This window comes from Sardina pilchardus, chromosome 1 (genome assembly GCF_963854185.1).
Source record: "Sardina pilchardus chromosome 1, fSarPil1.1, whole genome shotgun sequence".
NCBI lineage: Eukaryota > Metazoa > Chordata > Actinopteri > Clupeiformes > Clupeidae > Sardina > Sardina pilchardus.
The window spans coordinates 11,977,698-11,999,448 of record NC_084994.1 but is presented as its reverse complement, the minus strand read 5'-3'; the positions used below and the strand labels follow the sequence as shown (position 1 = coordinate 11,999,448).

The 21,751-nt window shown below is 39.8% G+C and overlaps 2 protein-coding genes across 3 annotated transcripts in view; one reads left to right on the top strand and one right to left on the bottom strand.

Moving 5' to 3' along the window:
* The first annotated feature begins 5,680 nt into the window (after positions 1–5,680).
* LOC134058889 (transmembrane protein 272-like) lies at positions 5,681–6,849 on the top strand. The gene is made up of 4 exons (XM_062515660.1): positions 5,681–5,757; positions 5,892–5,942; positions 6,048–6,260; positions 6,558–6,849. The coding sequence occupies exons 1-4, from the start codon at positions 5,688–5,690 to the stop codon at positions 6,719–6,721; spliced, it is 498 nt and encodes a 165-aa protein (XP_062371644.1). The 5' UTR covers positions 5,681–5,687; the 3' UTR covers positions 6,722–6,849.
* Positions 6,850–13,672: 6,823 nt separating this feature from the next.
* Positions 13,673–21,751, bottom strand: part of LOC134100748 (calpain-2 catalytic subunit-like) — a 21,270-nt gene continuing 13,191 nt past the window's right edge. The window contains exons 11-21 of one of the 2 annotated variants that reach the window (XM_062554184.1): positions 21,273–21,284; positions 18,686–18,897; positions 17,893–17,929; positions 17,339–17,407; positions 16,264–16,321; positions 15,476–15,540; positions 15,248–15,316; positions 14,846–14,924; positions 14,572–14,688; positions 14,231–14,289; positions 13,673–13,987 (exon numbers count right to left, since the gene is read on the bottom strand). In XM_062554184.1, the coding sequence (XP_062410168.1) occupies positions 13,964–13,987; positions 14,231–14,289; positions 14,572–14,688; positions 14,846–14,924; positions 15,248–15,316; positions 15,476–15,540; positions 16,264–16,321; positions 17,339–17,407; positions 17,893–17,929; positions 18,686–18,897; positions 21,273–21,284 (801 nt within the window). In that variant the 3' untranslated portion in view covers positions 13,673–13,963. Of the gene's footprint in view, positions 13,988–14,230; positions 14,290–14,571; positions 14,689–14,845; positions 14,929–15,247; positions 15,317–15,475; positions 15,541–16,263; positions 16,322–17,338; positions 17,408–17,892; positions 17,930–18,685; positions 18,898–21,272; positions 21,285–21,751 lie in introns of those variants that run through there. The other variant, XR_009941316.1, reaches the window with a different exon arrangement.

Genomic DNA, 21,751 nt, shown 5'->3' with positions numbered 1-21,751 from the left:
AATTGAGAAATAACATTCTCTTATAATTAGAGGTGGGCATAGATTAATTTTGTTAATCTAGATTAATCTCACTGTAATCTTGAAATTAATCTAGATTAATCTAGATTAATTTTAGGTGCACCAGCGCACAATTTAGGTGCACCCACATTTTTCATTGCATCGCCTTTAACACTAAAAGGTCATCTTTTTATTGCTGTCCTTTCATATAATGTTTTTTTTAACAACAAAAAGTCTAGAAAAAGCTTGAAACACAATAAAAGATTTTTTTCTTTACAAAATTATTTATATAAGCCTATTCTACATACTGAAATGTCTGATATTCATGACAGCACACTTTATGCATATTGCAGCCAACTATTCATATTACAACTCTGCCTCTTTAATTCAGCTGTCTGCTTGAAACCTCAAAATGTAAACAAAGCCTAGCATAGTTGGCTAGTTTATCATAGTTTACTATGGACTGCTCAGTTTCCCCACGTGTGTTTACTGTAAGTTTCAATGTGGGCTAATACTTTTTCTCCTTTCGAGTTTTGGAGTTGGAAAACATTGGTATTGAGATTATCATCCAACTCATGCAAGAGTGACTTGAATGTAAGAGTTTTAATCAACTTTCTGCAGCAATGATGCTAACCGGAATTTATATTAATTTAGCTAACGTCTTCTATATGCATCATTGCTTTCAAGATAGTGAATGTTTTATTTGGATTAAATGTGCATGTCGAGGGGCGGGTCGCGACTCGCGAGTGTCCATTGAGCGCGCACGGGAGAGTGAGGGAGAGGGAGAGGGAGAGGGAGAGCAAGAGAAAGCGGGCCAAGGTATTAGGAATGAGCGATCAGGTGCCGATTCGGGAGGGGTCTGAGCTTATCGTCCATGTTGGGAGGATGTATGATTGGTTACTGTTTGGTAAAGTTGCACGCATAGTCTACAATGACAACTTGTGAAAGAAAGCAGCCGAGCAGCGTCAGGTGCACCAGTGCGACCTAGACTTTTTTTCAGGCGCACTCTTAAACATTGGCGTTCGCGCTAAGATATCAAGGTGAAAGTGATCATAGCTTGCGTGGTAGGCTATAGACCCAGCTCCCAGCCCAACTTTGAGAATAGATTAACGCCGATATTTTTTTTATCGCCCGATAAGAGTTGCACGATAACGCAGCACGTTAACGCCGATAACGGCCCACCACTACTTATAATATATAATAACGTCTTCGTCACTCCACAAAGCCTGAATGAAATGTTTGTATAGACAGTTACTGAAGTCTACCATACCTTGTTTTTCACAAGTTTCCAGTGGCCATTCACCAGACGTGTGGCTATTGAGCTGAGGATGTAAGGCAGAACAATATTTGTTTGTTTAGACAAACAAGACAGAATCTAATATTAAAAAAGAAGGGGGGGGGGGGGGGAATTCAAACTGAACTTTTGTAGAAATGGTGTACAAAGTGATGGACTCATCATGTATACATTATAGTGTATACCGCCAAAAAGGCAAGACTTTTTTTTTTTTAATTTCCTGAGTCATTTAACATTTGGACACCACTCACAGATGCCATAGACAACAACCAAATGATCAATGGTGGCACAGTAGTTTTCACGGCAAATGCAGGATTGCCAGTTCATGCAGAACTGGTTTGGAATGTGTCGTATTTCTTTTTTTTTGGTGAGACCTTAAATCTCGGATGATTAGTGGAGCCTTACATACTCTGCTGTACATTGTAAAATAATTTAGTTGCTGTCTTTGCCTTTGACAAAAATAAAGAGAAATTCAACAAAGAACAGAGCAGAACAGACCTTCAGAACGTGAAGGTTTAACTTGTGAAACAGAAAGGGGAACATTGAACAGTTCCAATGTCTAATTCATTAAACCTGAACAGACCTTCAGAACTGTGTTACAGTCTGAAACAGCGGCACTCATGGTCAAAACTACACATTTTGTTTGCAAAAAGCTCTAACAGAAAACATTTAAAATATGCAACACAAAGCACATTTTGTCGTCAAACACCACAACTTGCAAACAAGTGTATGAGCTCTTCCCCAATCAACCATTACATTCATTTTATTTGGCTGAAAACTGAAATACTGCTGTCAGAAAGGATGTAGCAAAGAGAGAGATCAGTGACCCCACCCAGACTTGAACCCCGGTCTCCATGGGTACTAACCCTGCAGCTTGAGCTGAGCCAAAGTGCCAGGCCCATTGCTCTGGCAGTCATAGCACATACTCAAGTGTAGTGACCAGGCCCGATAGAGGAAATGATCTTTGAAAAAGAGGTGCAAACGCACACCAAAAAATGAGGTGCAGGCAACTGATATAAACGTAATCAGGAGAGAGAGATGCCGCACACTCCGAGTTTAGATAGACTATTTATTAAAAGCGGTAACGTATCGCATCGCATGCGATCTGAAGAAGGCCGAAGGCCGAAACGTTACCGCTTTTAATAAATAGTCTATCTAAACTCGGAGTGTGCGACATCTCTCTCTCCTGATAGAGGAAATGATCTTTGCCTGAAATGATCAAATACATTCAATGACAATATAGAGAATAGCCGGTAACACTTTACATTACAAATCAGTAATAAGTGGGTAATGTTATGGTAACATATATGCAATTTCATGGTAATAATATTTTTAAACCACATATTAATGGAAGGAGAGAACTCGCACACCATTATTTACCGTTGTAGAAGATGAGTTGTTTGAACTGTTGTACTAACGCACCCGCAAGGCCTGGAGTAATTGGCGTGATACCATTCCTGCATTAACTGAACTAAACCACATACTGTATTACAAATAATTGATTAGACAATTACTGTGCAATTACCGTACAACAACAATGCAAATAACTTGGGTAAAATAAAATGGTAATAACTGCTGTAAATATTTACTTACCGAAGCAATACATATTTAGGATTTACTTATTGTGACATGATATTTCTGTAATTATACCAACATGATGGTGCTATGAAGGACTAAATTACATTGTAACTTCTACGTGTTATGGCACAATTACACAGTGGTCAAAGTTTTTGTCGTACTGTAGTTAGTTTGATGGTAAAATGTGACCTGTTATCTGTTATTATGATAAAATAATTAAGGTAATTTCACAATAACTATATGGTATCAGGGCTGTAAAATACTGTTTTGTCTTTTCGAAAGGATTTCAACAACTCTCCACCATACAGAAAACCTTTCGAAGAGACAAAAAACAGTATTTTACAGCCCTGATACCATAATAATTTATTTCATCATAACAACAGATAACAGCTCACATATTATGTCACAAAAAGTAAATCCTAAATATGTACTATGCTTCGCAAGTACATATTTACAGCAGTTATTATCATTTTATTTTACCCTTAAAGTTATTTGAATTGTTGTTGTATGGTGTAATTGCACAGTAATTGTCTAGAAATTACACATTAATTAAGTGCATGGCGAAACCACTGTTTGGATGTAAGATATGTTCAAGACTTGGGTCGAGCTTTAAGAGAGCCAAATATGTCTTTGGAGGCCATGTTAGATTCACTAAGATGTCAGAGTGGGCACTACATACCAGTTGGCTACCGTTACACATATCAGAAAAGTTAATTAAAGGGACACTTCACTGATTAGCATTAAGCTTTGTATCTTTAGAAAACCAGTCATGTTTTTGAATGGTTGTGCATCATTCCCTCAGTTTGCCTTGAGATGGGAGAAATACGGATTTCAATGAAACCCATGAATAGGACTTCCTGCTTTCAATGATGTAAAATGATGATTATTCCAACATTGAAAGCAGGAATTCCAACATTGAAATCTGTATTTCTCCCATCTCAAGGAAAACTGAGGGAATGATGCACGACCATTCAAAAACATGACTGGTTTTCTAAAGATACAAAGCTTAATGCTATTCGGTGAAGTGTCTCTTTCAAAGAGAAACTATGCATGTTTGGCGTTTTTTCATCGCCGGTTTCGCTTTCGCTTTTCGTTTTTTCTCGTTTTACGCTTGCAGATTTCTCTGCAGAGCTTCCCCTACAGCTTTAGCATGTCTATTTTACAACACTCCTCAATCGTTCAGTCTGCCTTTTCATGAGTATGATCGTGAATGGGTGGGTGCACAACTACACCCTACAAATTGCACGATTACAATTGGAAGCATAATTATAACTAGAGAATGTAATTCCAAGGAAATTACGAGTGCATGAAAATGCAAAAATGTACAGATAAATCATGTAGATATGGTTACTAAGGTGTTGCTAGGGTAGACATGGTGGTTTCATAGTTTTTGAAAGTTGATAGTGCGAAGATAGACTGTTTAAAATTGAATTAGCTTACCTGATTACCAGATTAGCTAACCTGGCTAATGATTTTTAGCAGTTATGCAAAAATGCTAACTATGCTAACAATGCTAACCATGCTCACTATGGTTACGACGTTGATTAGCTAATTTAGTTGATGATTTCTAGCAGTTATGCTAAAAATGCTAACTATGCTAACAATGCTAACTTTGCTAACAATGCTAACCAGGTTGATTAGCTAACTTAGCTAATGATTTCTAGCAGTTATGCTAAAAATGCTAACTATGCTAACAATGCTAGCCATGCTAACTAGCTAACTTGCTAGTGAGGACTTTTATTTTGAAACATTTGTTGCTAGGGTATCCATGATGGCCACTATCAGAAATAAAGAAGTTACTGTAGTATAATCATGTTGGTTGCTATGGAAATTGTCATAAAAGCTTAATTTTAATGGTTGCTATGTTGGTTGCTAGGTACCTGGAGGTTTCATGTAGTTGACTGGAGGCATAGTTGATGATAACTGACAGTTGGAGTGGTTGAACAGTTAAATAGTTGAGTATTTTCAATGGTTAAATGATTTAATAGTGTATTATTGCAGTGAGGACTTTTATTTTGAAACAGTTGTGGACAGAGGAAGTATGAAACAGGATCTGTAGTCTTAATGAGATTGTATGCTTAAAGCCTGAGAGAGAGAGAGCTGCTGCACCTGGACTGGCCACCTGGCATAAGATTCTAATTGCCCTATTATGATGTCATAATGTAATGTTAAGTCTATGGGGAAATTTTAATAGTTTTTATTTAATAGTTCAAAAGGTATAAAAGTTACAAAGTTGAAAAATACATAGCTGAAGTCACCTAAGTAAGACCTACGCACCGCAGTTTGAATGAAGTTTCTACATTAAACGGTTGAAGCTGAATTGCACGCACAAAAACGTTAGAGGAAAAATAAAAATAAAAAAAAATCGGATAACAGTAGAGTGCATTTTCATGCACTCTAATAAGTCATGGACACTCATGAAAATCAGATTAACTATATTTTACAGAGAGAAAATATGTGAAATCGGACAGATTTGCCCGTAACACAACAGGAGGGTTAAGCTGTCCCAGACTTAGGTTCTACTTTTAGGGTTAAAATGCTTTGTGAATGACTAAGTCAAAAAAAAGTTAGGAGTCCTAAAGTTACGAATGACATGGAAGTTAGGAGTCCTAAAGTTACGAGTGACATGCCCATTATTGGAGTTTCTCCTAAATGTGCCTGTTAGTAGCTACTTTTCGCCTTAAAATTCTTTGAGAGTACGGGCCCAGGCTGTCTTGTGTCAAGTATGAACCGTTCACATGTGTCAATCTTTTTGTCTCCTTACTTTGTTCCTTGTTTGTTTCCATTTTGTATTTTTGGCATCATAGTATCAGAGACAATGGGGGTCAGTTCTGCACTGCAAAGCATATGCGGAGTTGCCTGCTGTGTACTCGGTTTACCTGTTTTAGGTAGGTACTGTACAGTATAGGCCACAAGGTTTCACCTGCTGTTGCCTTTTTCTCAGGCCTTTTAATCATTCTCATTAACTTGTAAAATGTGTAGATACAACTTGTCTTTGATTATAATTTCTGTTCCCCAACAGTAACTCTTAAGCTACTAGTGCTTGTCATACCCATTTCGGAGATTGTAATTGGTGAGTGCCTTTAAGTCAATAATATTATACATCAGTTGCTGCTAACCAATATGTCAATAAGTAAACGTGCATAACCGTCACATTACTCTCTGTTTCGGTCTTTAGGTGCGCTGTACCTGGATAGCTGTCCGATACAGAGATACATCCCTATCTATCTGGTGGTGACAGGAGTCTTCACCTTGTCCCTGGTGCTTCTGAGCTGCCTGCCCGGCTCACAAGCTGATGCTGCTGATGCTGAAGAAGTGAATGGCATCTGCTGCATCTGCAACTGCTGGAACTCCATCGTCTGCCTCTTCCTCACCTGCTGGTTCATTGCTGGTAAGAAATAGCAAGTCAACCCTATAACATAGCATGGGCATGTAAATCTATTATTATGATGCCTAAGATGTAGGATACAAGGATACAAGGAGTTTTATTTGTCACATGCATATCATTACTAAAGTAAAGAATGCAGTAAAATTTGTCAGTTCCTTCGCCTGTAGATACAGGAGTGATACAAGATGATACATTTAATATCGTAACTTAATTATTTTTTCTATGCATATAATACATGTTGGATTGAGTCATCAGATGATAAGTGCTTCTGTATATTTAAGATGGTCTATCTGTCTGCAGGCAACGTGTGGATCTACTCAATATACCAGCCCAATTACGACCCAGCTGCAGGGCCCCACTGTGATAAGACTGCCTACCTGTTTGCATTTTGGATAACCACACTGAGCTACATCATGGCAGGCGTACACATTGTTGGAAGTTGCATATGCAAGGCATTACATTAATTTGGCTACCAATTTTTACCCAACGCGACTTTCAACAAAGAAAACAATTATTGCATTAGTTTGGCTATCACTTTTTAACTAAAGTGACTCCCAACAAGAGAAACAATTATTACATTACATTTGGCTGACACTTTTTTCCAGGGGGTTTGGATTTGACGGATTAGCTTCGCCGATTAACAAGGCACTTCCTCGTCGCTATTTTCCAGAAATACATCATGTCCGGTGCCGTTTTCCTCATTGGTGGCTGTTCCACTCTCAGCTCATGCAGAAGCTTAGTGTGGGAACGAGCTCTCATTCTGTACCTTATGTGCATCAGTAACCTGTCACTTAATTGGGTAAGTAAAACGGAAACAAGCCCCTTGAAACTCCATGTTGAAGCCTGAAAAAATTGTTCAATTTTGGCAATTTTCACTAGCCTAGCATTCCCATTGAAATGAATGGGGGCGGGACTTGTTCACTTTCTCCAGTTCTTGTAATACCTCCATTTTTTCAGGCTTCAACCAAGCGGCAACATTCTAAACTGAACAATGAAGCCTACCCGGAAGTTCGAAAAACTGCAATACCTCGAAAATCCGCTGGGGACTGGTCCCAAAACAGAGCAAATTTCCATAGACGCCCATGTTAAAATGTCCGTTTTCACGGCGTAAATTCATGTTTTTAAAGCCTGGTCCCATGGACTTTTATTGTATTTTTCGGTAGTTTCCCGGTCCCTGACAACTGTGAGGGGGGTGAATTTTTTTCTAACTCGTTAGTTTAGATCGCATTTGGATATAAAAAATGAATGACGTCGTCAACTTGATTGACAGCTGACCAATGTCGAGGTTGACAATAGGCGCGTTCAAGTTGGCTGCGCAGCACAAAAACTGCGCAGCAAAAGATGCACGTGGTTAAAAATCTGTCCACGATGGTCTAGATGGGCGTGTTTTCGACTCGGCAGTCGGCATCACATGGCCTCAACTTATCGCGGGAGCAAGGCGTGGCCAGGCGGCTGCTCCGCAAAAGAGCAGCCGGTCTGGAGGTACTGCGGAGAGCAGCGGAGCCTAGACCCTGCCTTCATGACGTCAGGTCTTTGCCCTAATTGGCTTTTACATCCCTGACGTGTGTGCAGGTGTTTAGATGCCTCCCCATATCCACAAGAGTCCGTGCGGGTCCGTGCCTCGTGATTCGTCACATGGTCAAGTCTAGCCAAGTCTACACTACGGGAAGTAGAGAGTGTACAACTTCATAGCAGCGTTTGCATCCCCGCCCCTGCTGCCACCGGCAGCTCTCGTTGCTGCAAAAGGTCATTTGGAGTTGAACTTGAACACGGCTATTGCCAGCCGAGTGGACGTCCCAGCCGTGATCCTGAATCTTCATCACCGTATCCTCTCTGAACATTTTTATTGAAATATTTGATATACAATGGGCTTCTCTGCTATTAACTGTACTAACCGACACCAGAAGAGGACATCACTCTATTTTTCCGGTAAGTGACATTCCTCTATTATATTCCGCTGCTAGCTTATGTGAACGTTAGCACTATTTAGCATCAGTAACGTTAGCATAAATCGCCAGGACAAATTAGCGTCTGTGGTCTCTGGTTTAACCTACCGCAAACATGCTGGCTTACTATCGGAAATCCCCACGTAAGTGTAACGTTAAGGAAGTAATGAATTAATTTGCGTTTTGTTGAAATCTAATGGCAGAAGCACCCACAAACATTCATTTAAGAAATGTAGTGAAAACCGCTGTTGTGAGTTAGCTTCATGTTAATGTTACTATAGCCCCAGGTACTTGAGTTAGCTGTAATCAACAAACAGACTGTAAGGGTAACATATGTGTTTTCTTCAAAAAACCTTTAGGGAATACTTAGTCTGTTGTCAATTTACAGCCTCGGTTGTTGCATTTAAGATCAAAACGTTTGTGAAGACATTAACCTAAGCCGAAGATTCGGCTAGCTGAGGTGAATCGCTATGAACCTGACTGTATACTTTGAACACGGGGGAACTGTGATAACGAGCGACATCTAGTCAACATATACCATTGTCAGTTATAGGTTAGACACAAGGAAACAAAAGTGTACTGTACCACATGCGTCTGCCAAATCAATATATGCAACACAAGAACAGACTGATATGTCCCACATTGGAGTGTAATTCAAATAATTTGATTATAACAATGATTAACAATCTACCATTCTTGCCTGTGTCAAGTTTCTCTTTAGGTGATCCAGCCAGGCTGAACCAGTGGGTGCTGAACATGAGGAGCTGGCTCCTAACAACAGTTCTTGACCAGTGACAACTTCTGATTTCAAAGACTTTTCACCAGCAGACCCCTTCATGATTACCTTACTTACATCTGAGTTTGCAAAGCAGTCTATATACTGACTATTTACTAGCTTACAACATTGTGTTATTTACCTGTAATGCTCAAGACATAAGTAAAAATGCAAATGTACTTCCGCATCTGGGTCTTTAATTCAACCTACTGATTGTTTTTGCTCCCACTGCAATTTAATCGTAAATGTTTGACAGCATAGACAAAACTGGTTTGACACAAGTTAAATGTACTGTAGGTCACAGTTGACCAGAAAAGTCCCATAAACATTTGTGTTTTTATTTTCAACTTCAGTGCCATCAACAGTAATTTTGTTAATGAACAGACATTGGTTTTGACATAAGTAAAGGAAAGGGTGTAACAGTCCATCAGTTCTAGACAAAAAAAGTGTAGAGTGCCAATGTTCAATATCAACAGCATCTCTTAGAAAAGTTCCATAACCATTTGTAAGTGCAAATTCAGTGCCATCAAAATGCAGGTTGCCTACTGAATTCAACTGGATACAGACATTCAACATTATTTTAAAAATATTCATTGCCCCTAGTAGACAGATTAACCTGGTCTCTAAGAAACAATGCAAAGTTGTGTGGATGGGGCATGAGACCCAACACAAAGCTGGCCATCACACTGTTCACCCATACTCGATCTTCTTGGGGTTTGTGGATCCCCATCGATGACGCAGATATGATAATGGTCATCTGGGGGGGGCCGCAGATGGAGATCACACAGGTTCTGATTCATCTCTGCAGCAAAATCCACTCCTCAGGGACTAGGCAAAAAGGAGAAGGATGCTATGCCACCTCAGTATACCCCAGCCAAGCCACCCAGGTTAGAGCTCAGGGACCTCCTTGCCACCTCCTCTCCACAGCAAACATAGCAGTCTTCAATGATCCACACATTAGGTACTGCCAAAATAGAAAGGTAATTTAATTACATTCATGCTGTGTAACCTACAATGAAATGCAATACAAGTACAACACAAGTGTCAACTAACAACACTTGTAATCACCAGTAGTCACGAGTGTGATTTTGACAGTAAAATTACATATTGTGCAAATCATTGCTCTAAAATGTTTTTTAGTTTTACTCATTGGATAATCCATAACACAACACCCTTGTATATTCATTGTTTTCATTAGGTCCCTTTCCACAGGTGTATAAAATCAAGCACCTTGACTATGAATGCAGACAGCATGGTGTTTGATTAATACACCTGTGGAAAGGGACCTGATGAAACCCATGATTATTGCTAAAACATAAAACACATCAATGATGTACAACTAATACTAGACTAAGATTTTGTCAATAACTTAACGGAATAAAGCGAGCTAGTTGATGTTGACAAATTATTGTTAATGTTACAATGAAATGACCGCCACATTCAATGTCACAGGATCATAAGTTTCAACGTTTCATAACTACATTACCAATAATAAAATGAGAACAGAGATGGGTAACGTTAATCACTAAAGCTAAAGATCAATGTATCTGTAGTGGAGTCTAACTATCGTTTATTGTAAATGGGGTAACGTAACGTTAACAGTCAGCTAGCTTATTTCACCTGCTAGAAGGTGCAAACACAACTCCGTTCATTGTAGTAGGCTAACTTGTTAGCAGCACTAACTATTCACATGAGTTTACCCGGTTAGCTTGCAGGATACATAATCATATAAGATGTCTGAACACAAGAGACATACATGAACACGTTTCAACTTACCAGCAAATTCAGGTGGGTTGGAATCAGTCTTCGACTTCGTTCGGTGGCTTCGCAGTAAACGTAGCAGTAGCCTAGCTTGCCAATCTCGTAACGTATTAGCTGCTTAGCTGAACAAGCCGAGCAGAACAGAACACCTGTTCGGCTCAGTTTCGCACAAAGCCCGCCCTTTCACCCATTCGATTGGATTGGCCAGAATGTGGGCGTGGTTATGATTTCCCAAGATTTCCCAAGATGGCGCCGCCCATAGCCTCCATAAACGGCTTCATTTGCGTTCTTCAGAAATCTATGGGTGACGTCACAGACGCTTTGTCCATATTTTTTACAGTCTATGGCTTCAACACATAGACCTAAAAGAAATGGACAAACAGACTCCGTTGTTCTCAATGAGAGGGGGCTGAAACAAAAATTCGTTTCCTGTTCATCGTACTGCGCTGACTCAAACTCATTTTGTGACGTTAGCCTGCTGTAACTCGTCTGATAGATTGAAAACCTCTGAAATTGTTAACGTTCGTTTTTTAATATTATTATTGTACTTGCCTCTAGGTAATGCTTTACCATATCAAACAGTAGGCTACCGTAGGCTACACGCATTTTCACTGATCTTGCGAATGACTCTCCGTCATGGTTTTCGTGCAGGCTCACTCAGCTTCTTATCCAAACATTACGGGCGAACGTTAGCTTCCCTACAACAGACATGCTAAAATACTTCTTTACGGGAAACCAACGTAATATACGGGGAAGAAGTGAATTAATTTTGCCTTCGATACCCTATATAGAATACACAGAATCTATAAGGGAGACAAAGGGCACATGTTACATGAAGTTATGGGATCGCAAAAAAATCTGAAATCTATGGCAGTCCAAGGGAGTTAGCAGAGTGTTGATCACCAGCTCATTTCGTGTTTCTACTTCCGGGAATATGCCTGCCCCCTTGCTTCAACATGGCGTTTCAAGGGGCTTGTTTCCGGTGCCGTTTTACTTAGCCAATTAAGTGCCAGGTTACTGATTGACGTAAGGTACAGAAGGAGAGCTCATGCCCACACTAAGCTCGTGCATGAGCTGAGAGTGGAACAGTCACCAATCAGCATGAGGAGAAATCGGGAGAAATGGCACTGGACATGATGTATTTCTGGAAAATGGTGACGAGGAAGTGCCTTGCTAATCGGCAAATCCTGACCCCCTGAATACCTCCATGCTTTTTTCAGTCCAGCAGATAGTGGCAATTCAATCTGTTTGCAAACTACCAAAAGGAGCTCACAGAAAAAAGAGGGGTGACCTTCTTCTTCTTCAGTGAGTGTTTTGGTTTGCAAACAGAGTGCATTACCACCACCTGCTGGACTGAAGTGTGATGGCAAGTGTACCTTGTAGCCGGCCACTGGGTGAATAAAGTGAATTTGATCTGTTAATGTTTGATAAGACTCCCACTTTCAGGCCCGTCAGTAATCAGTCTGCAGCAAGTTTGTATTGATTGTTCTATGGAATACTTTGTGAAATATTTCAAATAAATCATTTGAATTAGGTTTTATGTTTTGTGTAATGGAAGCATTTTTGTTCAGAGTGCTTAAGAAGGCAAAGATACTTTAAGCCTTAAACATGGTTGTCCTAAATTCAATAATAAAAAAAGGGTCCATTGGGTCTGGGGCCAGATTTGGGCACAGTGATGAATCTGACTTGTTCTGATACTTTTGGAAATGTACAATTAATTGTAAAACATCCATTCATAGACTCTGCATCTGTTTGGTCTTGGTTTTTGGTTATTCTTTCCAATTTACAATCAGTGCTGCTTGAATCTCACATGATAAATGTTGTCATTAACTTCTTTGTTCACATGCTCCTCAATTTTCCTTTAATAATGCCAGTAATCTTAAAGAGGGTTTTAAAGAAGAATTGTTTATATCAAAACGTTTCTTGTTGCTGTGTGTTGGTGTATGCACATTATGTCGAGTATCAATATCAATGTATAACCACTACTTTTCAGAGGATTGTTGAGAAAATATTTACTTGTAATTAAGCTCACTGTTAATGTTGCTATATACATGGTTAGGGGTTTTGGCAATAAGAATTCAGACAACAAGAGGTAATACCTTTTACTGTACAAAAATATACAAGTTTGTATTAGACCGTTGATGATAACATGATGGCTATTACTACGGTGCTGTATAACTGATGATAGTTAACTAGAATTATTCAGTTGTGTAAGTCCATTGACTAATTACAACATTGTCAACAAGAGCAGAATACAGGATGTCAAGCCGTTTTACATATTGATTGCAAATATGTGGCAGAGGTGGAAAACAACAGTTTCAGTGAGTAAATGTCCTACCACATATCTGTGCTAGTGGTGGGGGAAAAAATCGATTCTGTTTAGTATCGCGATATTTTGTGCATGCAATTATATCGATACGAGTAGCTCAAGTATCGCAATACTTAATTATATAATTTAATTATCTATTTTACTTTTATTTGAGGCGCGTTTACTCAGGGTTTACTCTGATCACATTAAATTTGCTAGATAGATAGATAAATAGATAGATAGATACTTTATTGATCCCCAAGGGAGAAATTCAAGATTTTACGCTCACAAGGTGGCGCTTGTTGTGCATTTTATTGTGCATTCAACGGCAATTTCAAATTGAAAGTGTGGGTGTGTTTCGGTTTTCAACAAAAAGCAAATAGTAAGGACCTTGATAAGCACTATGCCATGACAAAGTGAGTTGAACAGTGTTATTTTCCTTATTTTTTGTAATGCCTTCGAACAATATGAGAGACATGAATAGCAATATATCGCAGAATCGAATCGCAATACTTGTTGTATCGCAATATGTTTAGAATCGCAATAATATCGAATTGTGGCCCAAATATCGCAATAGTATCGAATTGTCATTCTTTTGCCAATTCCCACCCCTAATCTGTGCATGCCATTAATTTAATCTAATTAGCACAACTCTTCAGCTAGATAGAGCAGCTAATTGACGAGATCGCCTGTGCTAAGTGCACAGGTAGAACCAATTACACAATCAGACTTTTACTCTCTGAAGCTGGAGTTTTCCCCCTCTGATATGTGTCATGGTCTAACTCCAATGCAATCAGCAAAAACAAATAAAAAGTGTTTTGCAGGGTGATGGGGCAGTAGGCTACAGTAACAGTGTCCAGAAGAAGTAACTGGAGCGAGTGGAGAGCGCCGCCCTGCTGGTCATTTGGTTTGAAATTCACAGTAGGGTCAAATACAGCCACTAGGGGGAGATAAAATACAAAACATGATAAACATATCCTACCCCTCCAAGCACTATACACATTAATCCGTCACATGGACACACACACACACACACACACACACACACACACACACACACACACACACACACACACACACACACACAATTCTACAGCGTCCAGACCATTGCAATGGTGAAACAGTATAAAATAATATATTTTGTTTTTGTTTGATTTTGAGAGAAGAGTTTGAGCCGACCCACCTGAAACATGTTGAACTCAACTTTTCCTGAACCATCCGTGTCCAGAGTCTGAAATATTTCTAGAGTGGGAGTGAAAAATGATCGTTAAGCCATAGTGGAGACAGAGACCCACAGAGATGGATGGACAGAGAGAAAGAGAGAAGGAGAGAGAACGGTAGAGGGAGAGAGATGGAGACAGATAGAGGGAAAAGAAAGACAGAGAGACGGAGAAGAAAGACGGAGAAAAACGAAAGTGACAGAAAGAGAAAAAGGAGAGACAGAGAGGAAGAGCGAAAGAGAAAAAAGAGACAGATAGACTGAGAGAGGGAGAGAGACAAATAAACAAAGAAAGAGAGACGTACGGAACATGGACTCCAGCCGTATCAGGCAGCTCACAAAATTGTCAAAGTCGATGGTGAGGTCAGTGTCACTGAAACGGGCCACCAGGAGCTGGTGCAGAGGATTATTCAGAGAGAAACCTGACACACACACACACACACACACACACACATTATTCAGAGAGAAACCTGAGGGATACACACACACACACACACACACATTATTCAGAGAGGAACCTGAGGGATACACACACACACACACACACACACACACTTACACATTCTACTTCACACTCACCAGCTTCCTCAACAGCTGCTCTCATCTCAGTTGAGCTCATGGTGCCAGAATCGTCCTCATCTCGCTGACGATAAATCTTCTATCTCGCCCAACGACACACACACACACACACACACACACACACACACACACACACACACACACACACACACACACACACACACACACACACACACACACACACATACACACAGACATCAAAATACACTAATTACACAGAAATACACTCAAACACAGACAGACAACATACATACACCCACACCATAATGAATGCACACATCATGCATCATGCATACTGTAGGTCTGAAACACATGTCAAGAGTTTTCATGGTTCTGTCACTGTCACGATACGAGGTCACTGCCACGAGGTCAGGCCACACACACACATACACACACACACACCAGATATTTCTCTATCTTGGTCCACAGTGTCTTAAACTCCACCAGACCAAGTTTCCCATTGCCATCTTTCTGTGAAAGGTCGGTTAAAGAAATACAAGGTTTTTTTTTCTTTACACTGGGACATATCTATGTTCACTTCACCATTCTACAACAGAAATTCAAAGAAATAAACTCAAATACATAATTCTCAATGGACATGTGGAATATCTTAATCACTTGAGAGGATACGTCCAGTAGGTTGATCATGTTGCGGCACGTTTCCAGGCCAAAGCCGTCTGCCTTAATATCAGGGCCTGAGAAGAACAATCACATTTATTCACCTGCATAGCGACTTACAAATGAAGACTCAGAGTCAAGCTACAGCGTGAAAACAGAAACATCAGATTGGTTATACTGTGTTTACATAAAATACAAGATAACCAGAGGCTGATATCATGCAGGAGTGTTGGTGCAAAACGAGGCAGTAGGCCACGTGGGTGGAGACCAAGGGAGTGTGAGTGTGTTGGTTTTGCTAGAGGTGTTAGGAGAGGAGGTGCTCTTGGAAGTGGTGGGGTCTCAAAAGATTCTGATAAGTGAAGAGAGGGGTGGATGCCACAGCACACACAGTGAGAAACACGCAGTAGCCTTACGAAAAAAAAAGAGGAATACTATACAATGTGTACAGTTATTCTATGGTGGTGGTATGCATGCTAGTGTAAAATACTATAATTCCTACAGTGTTCCAGTCTAATTTGCATAACAGTACAATTGAATCGAGTCAGATTAATAAGCCATCAGCATCCAAAATGGTATTGAATTTACAATGTTTACTAAATATATTCCACGTATACATTTTTAAATATGTTTCACGTTGTTATATATATTTAAAAAACAAATCTGTGTAGATATCTAGCCAATGTGCTCGCCATATGGTTATAGTACACAACAGTGTAATCTAATGAAGGGGGTTACAGGTAGCCAATGTCAGGTGTTACTGTGTCTGCAGTCAGAGGAGAGCAGGTGGAGATGGAGCTTACGTTTGGACACTACTTTGTTGAGAATGTTCTTCAGTTCAAAAGCTGATATCTCAGAGTCCTTCAAAGACAGAGAAGAGAAAGTCAAGGTAAAAAAAAAGCCAAAAAGCCACATTCTACACAGCGCAGACAATCCAAACTCTCAGCTCAAATAAAGAACCTGTGCTCTACTCAAAACTGTAGGGACATCATGACGTCTTGTAACATGCTCTGCAACACCAATTACTGATTTCCTGGAACTAGCACTCTCTTCCCAAAACATCTCAGTCTAGTCCAAGAGTCTCCCCTGTAGGGTAACAGGAAGTGGGTGTTTAGCCGCTAGGTAAACACAGGAAGTTGGCATCCTGAGCGCTTGTGGACGGAAAACACTCACAGGTCAAAGGTCAACACTGAGGGCCCTACTATGGCACACAGGGGCATGAGAGCCTGTGAGACTGTTGCATGTTTGTACAAGAGTTAGGTGTAAGGGAGCGTGTGTTTATGTTTACATTTACCGGTATGTGTGTGTGTGTGTGTGTGTGTGTGTGTGTGTGTAAGAGCATGTGTAAGTTGCGGATGAGTGTGGGTGTGGGTCTGTTTATGTTTGTTTGTGTGTGCTTGTGTATGTGTCTGTGTAAGTCTGTGCGTGTGTGTGCGTGTTTGTGTGTGTGTGTGTGTGTGTGTGTGTGTGTGTGTGTGTGTGTGTGTGTGTGTAAGAGCATATGTGTAAGTTGCGGTTGAGTGTGGGTGTGGGTCTGTTTATGTTTGTTTGTGAGTGCTTGTGTATGTGTCTGTGTAAGTCTGTGCGTGTGTGCGTGTGTGTGTGTGTGTGTGCGTGTGTGTGTGTGTGTGTGTGTGTGTAAGAGCATGTGTAAGTTGCGGTTGAGTGTGGGTGTGGGTCTGATTATGTTTGTTTGTGTGTGTTTGTGTATGTGTGTGTGTGTGTGTGTGTGTGTGTGTGTGTGTGTGTGTGTGTGTGTGTGTGTGTGTATTTTGTGATTGTGTGTATGTGTATGTTGGTGTTGAGTGCGTATGCGATCACGTTATGTGTATATGTGTGTGTGTGTGTGTGTGTGTGTGTCTGCGTGTCTCCACTCACATCTCCCGACAGCTTCCCAAAGAGCGTTTTGAATGTCCCGTCCACCTCGTCCTCTGAGATCTCCTCCTCCTTACAAACAAAGATAACATTATTAACACAAAAACACATGAACGGCAAGATAACATTGTTAACACAAAAACACATGAAGATAACATTATCAATACAAAAACACATCAAAGACAAGAGCACAATACTAATACAAAAACACATCAACCACAAGAGCACATTATCAATACAAAAACACATCAAAGACAAGAGAACAATATTAATACAAAAACACTTTAATGACAAGAGCACAACATAAATACAAAAACACATCAACCACCATGAATCAGGAGGATAACATGGAAGACGGTACTCAAGATTTACATGCAAATGAAGATGATGGGGTCCCAAAAGCATAGTTGCTAACTATAATAGCAACTAGTACCTTGGTAGTGTCACTGCCAAACGTGTGTCCGTAGATATGAGTTATGCATGCACAAACACTTACGCCTCTTAATCGTTAACATGTAACTCAAATATTGTCAATTTACAATGGGCTGTGTGTTTACCTCTTCCACTTTAAACTCTATAGGGTCGTCCAGCTCCCTGAAACAAAGGGACATAAACACATCCATATATTAAAATTCTGCATTATGCATCACATAGCCTGCATTATGATTGTGTTTTAAGGATGCAGTTAAAACACAGCACAAAATCCAACATTAATACACAAACACACTCACATACAAACACTTTGCACTAACACACCAACATTTTTTGATATCCAACTATTCAATAGTAGATATCTAAATAATTAATTGTTTGTTAAGTTACATTTGAAGTGCTCTTTTCCAAAACGCTATAAATCCATTTCTGAAAACATCAATAATTCATGTTATTCAATTGTGTATTTCAGGTAATATCAATAAAAATGCAGTTGTTTTGTTTTGATTGAGTAAAGATAAATCAACTAAACATAAACCAACTCTACAGCTCCACTGAAATTACTTAGAAAACAAACAAACAAAAAAAATGATTCATGAAAAAAAAATGGTGGTTATAGCGTTTTGGAAAATAACTCTTCATTTATTTCTGAGCTGTTCAAAAGTCAATATTTTACTTATTCCTCCATTAATCCATGATTGCCATTGTAGTTTTAAACTTTGTAAATGTAAATCTTCTTGAATAGCGACGCGATCTGATTTGTTTGTGTTTCTATGTGGGTGTGTGTGGTGGTGTGTGTGGTAAATAGAATTATTACACAAAGTCAAGAAAGCAGTGTTGCGCTTCAGCAGTGTTGCGCTTTTTCCTACCTGTTAACGTATCATTACTAAAAATAAACAAATAAATAAACGCACTCACTGTAAGTCGGCGTGCTTCTCGGAGAACACGCGCACAAAGAAGTCTCCGTCCTTGTAGGGCTCGTACGTGGACGGAACGATGAGGTACTCGCCGGGCGGCATGCAGAACCGCGTGACCACCTCCCGCAGGTCGATGAAGGTCTCCGAGCGCGCCTTCTGGGCGTGCCGACGGAAAAACGTCCTCTCCAGGTGGACATTCCTCTGGCCGACAAACTGAGGACAGCACAGGATATAATGCATTATAATGTAATATATGTTAAGGTATAATATATTTCTAAATAATTCATATCATAATATATATTACATTATGATATTATATTATATAATATTATATTGTATGATATTATAATAGGCTAATCGATTATAACCACCAAGTGAATTGGCACAAAGAATTTGATTTGATATGATACAATATAATACGAATAAATAAATCAGAAATCGAATTCAGGAATGCAGTTTCTTATTTAGATTTAAATGTCCCTCTTGCATTGAGCTTACACTCTTACAGTTATGCTGTTGGACAAGATCATGTAGACTTGAATTTGTTTGTTTTATTTCCTGAAGACAGATGATATTATCTAAAGGGTGCTGTATCGTTTTGCTTTAAGACACCAAACACTATTACAAACCAGGGTTCTGTATAACTGTCCTGTTAGACACCTCACATGATTATCACCAGGCTGCGGTATCGTTCTCTTTTGAGACACCTCACACTAATTACGACCGGGGTGCTGTACTGTACAGTTATGCTGTTAGACAAGATCATGTAGACTTGAATTTGTTTTGTTGTATTTCCTTGAGACAGTTCAAACTATTCGGTTTTTAAGTGATGATGTATTACATGTAATGGGATAATAAATAGTTTTCCGGGTCCAACGGCTTTCAAACTCACATGTTATTCTCCATAGACAGTAAAATAAACTATTATTTTCCGCTATTCTGACTAGCCTTTAAGAAAATTGTCATCTTATATGGACTTGTTGCCTCAACCTAATCAAATCTATATTTTTCGCGGAAGCCTGGACGTTACCCATTCATATATCATCTGGCTGCATAGCTACAGTGATTACTTTGTTAAAGTTTAGCGATTTTGTTTTAAAACCGCTAAAACGAAGGTGGTGATGACAAAGTTTACAAGTAGCAAAACCCGTCTTTTCACAAAATAGCTGCTGGGTCCGTGACGTCGGACTTCACAACCGAATTATCTAAAGGGTGCTGTATCGTTTTGCTTACAGTTTTTCTCAATTGTTTACACACAATTTCTGGTACTTGAGACACAATTCCAATAATATGTAGCTCATGCACCAACCTCCTGAACCGATTCTGCTGAACTATAAGCACAATTTCTGCTTTACACTCAAATTGCCGTTCTAAAACACACTGTTTTCAAAACACTACACACAATTCTGTGCATTAGACACAATTTTCATGAAGAAAATGTCTTGTTTTCACAAAGAACACACTGCCATTCAAGTTCTAAAGCTAACTGCCCTACCATGCACACTGACTCTTCAGATGGGCAAACTCCTGTCACACAGTCTTACAATTAGCAATCAAGAGCTTTAGTTTTACAGTATAGTAGTACAGGCACAGGCAGAGCCAGAGGAGTGAGAGTAAGAGGAGGAGAATGGGGAGGCCAAGGACCGTAATCTCTGATGAGATCCGAGCCACTAGAACATTGCAGTGCTGCGTATCAATACAGTACAGTACCGGACAGTACAATACAGCTCAATGAGCACAGTAGTACAGTATTGCCTGTGGGCTGATCTGTAGGACTGTAAAAAAAAAGCATGTTTCAAGTATTTGGGGAAAGTATTCCTACTTTGTATTCCTACACAGTTTACAGTATTTTACTATTTGTTTGGTAGCCGAAAGATTACCAACACAAGGGCTTCTGTCTCCGGAACAGGAAACTGAAATCATGAGCATTGTCCTAGAAAAAACGGCATAACATTACGGCAAATACAAAGAAAAATAATAGAAAACAATGAGATATTTCAAAATATTGATAGGGTAAGCATATCAACTTACTGTATCAGCTTATCTACTGTTTGTAGTACTGTTTGTAGTGTAACACTGAACAAAAAAAGGCCCACGTCATTATAATGAATGGAGAAGAAGTGTTTTCAATTCATCGCAGTGTTTTACACTGAGCACATCAGTGTTCAACTGGTCCTTATAAATGTCTTGATATATGATGGTTTGTGTGTGTCTCGTGAGAACAAAAGAGCATTTTGAGGAGAAATTACATTGTTTTGAAGGTAAAGTGTCATTTTGCAGGAGAATTGTGGAGTTTTGCCCATTGTGTGTGTTGTTTTGGATTTGTGTGTAGAGTTCTGAGAATATGAGGCATGTTTTCAGAAAATGTGTGTTAACAATCGAGAAAAACTGTAAGACACCAAACACTATTACAAACCAGAGTTCTGCAAAACTGTCCTGTTAGACACCTCACATGATTATCACCAGGCTGTGGTATCGTTCTCTTTTGAGACACCTCACACTAATTAAGGCCGGGGTGCTGTACTGTAGGCTCTTGTATCATTCTCCTTGGTTGTTGGGCTCAGATGAAAACTCTGTATCACACAAACCTGTTCAGGGACCTGGGAGAAGAGAGAGAAAGGGACCAATCCGAGAGAGAGAGAGAACACAGAGACAGGTCAGAGAGAGAAAGAGAGAGAAAGAGATAGGAAGAGAGAGGGAGATAATAAGAGAGAGACAGACAGACGGAGAGAGAGAACACAAGACCAGTTCAGAGAAGGGGCCACAGAAGGAGCATTCAGTACATCCACCACAACTACTAGAACAAAGAGGCATCTGTTTGCACACGGAACACAACGTGTGTGTGTGTGTGTGTGTGTGTGTGTGTGTGTGTGTGTGTGCATGTGTGTGTGTGTGTGAGTGTGTGCGTGCGTGCGTGTGAGTGTGTGCGTGCGTGCGTGTGTGTGTGTGTGTGTGTGTGTGTGTGTGTGTGTGTGTGTGTGCATGTGTGTGTGTGTGTGTGTGTGTGTGTGTGTGTGTGCATGTGTGTGTGTGTGAGTGTGTGCGTGCGTGCGTGTGTGTGTGTGCA

What these genes read in the sequence shown, in the direction of transcription:
- LOC134058889 (XM_062515660.1), top strand. Translation starts at nt 5,688, where the DNA reads ATGGGGGTCAGTTCTGCACTGCAAAGCATATGCGGAGTTGCCTGCTGT. An exon ending in CATTTCGGAGATTGTAATTG is followed by an intron (nt 5,943 to 6,047) that starts GTGAGTGCCTTT and finishes TTCGGTCTTTAG; the next exon opens with GTGCGCTGTACCTGGATAGC. An exon ending in CACCTGCTGGTTCATTGCTG is followed by an intron (nt 6,261 to 6,557) that starts GTAAGAAATAGC and finishes ATCTGTCTGCAG; the next exon opens with GCAACGTGTGGATCTACTCA.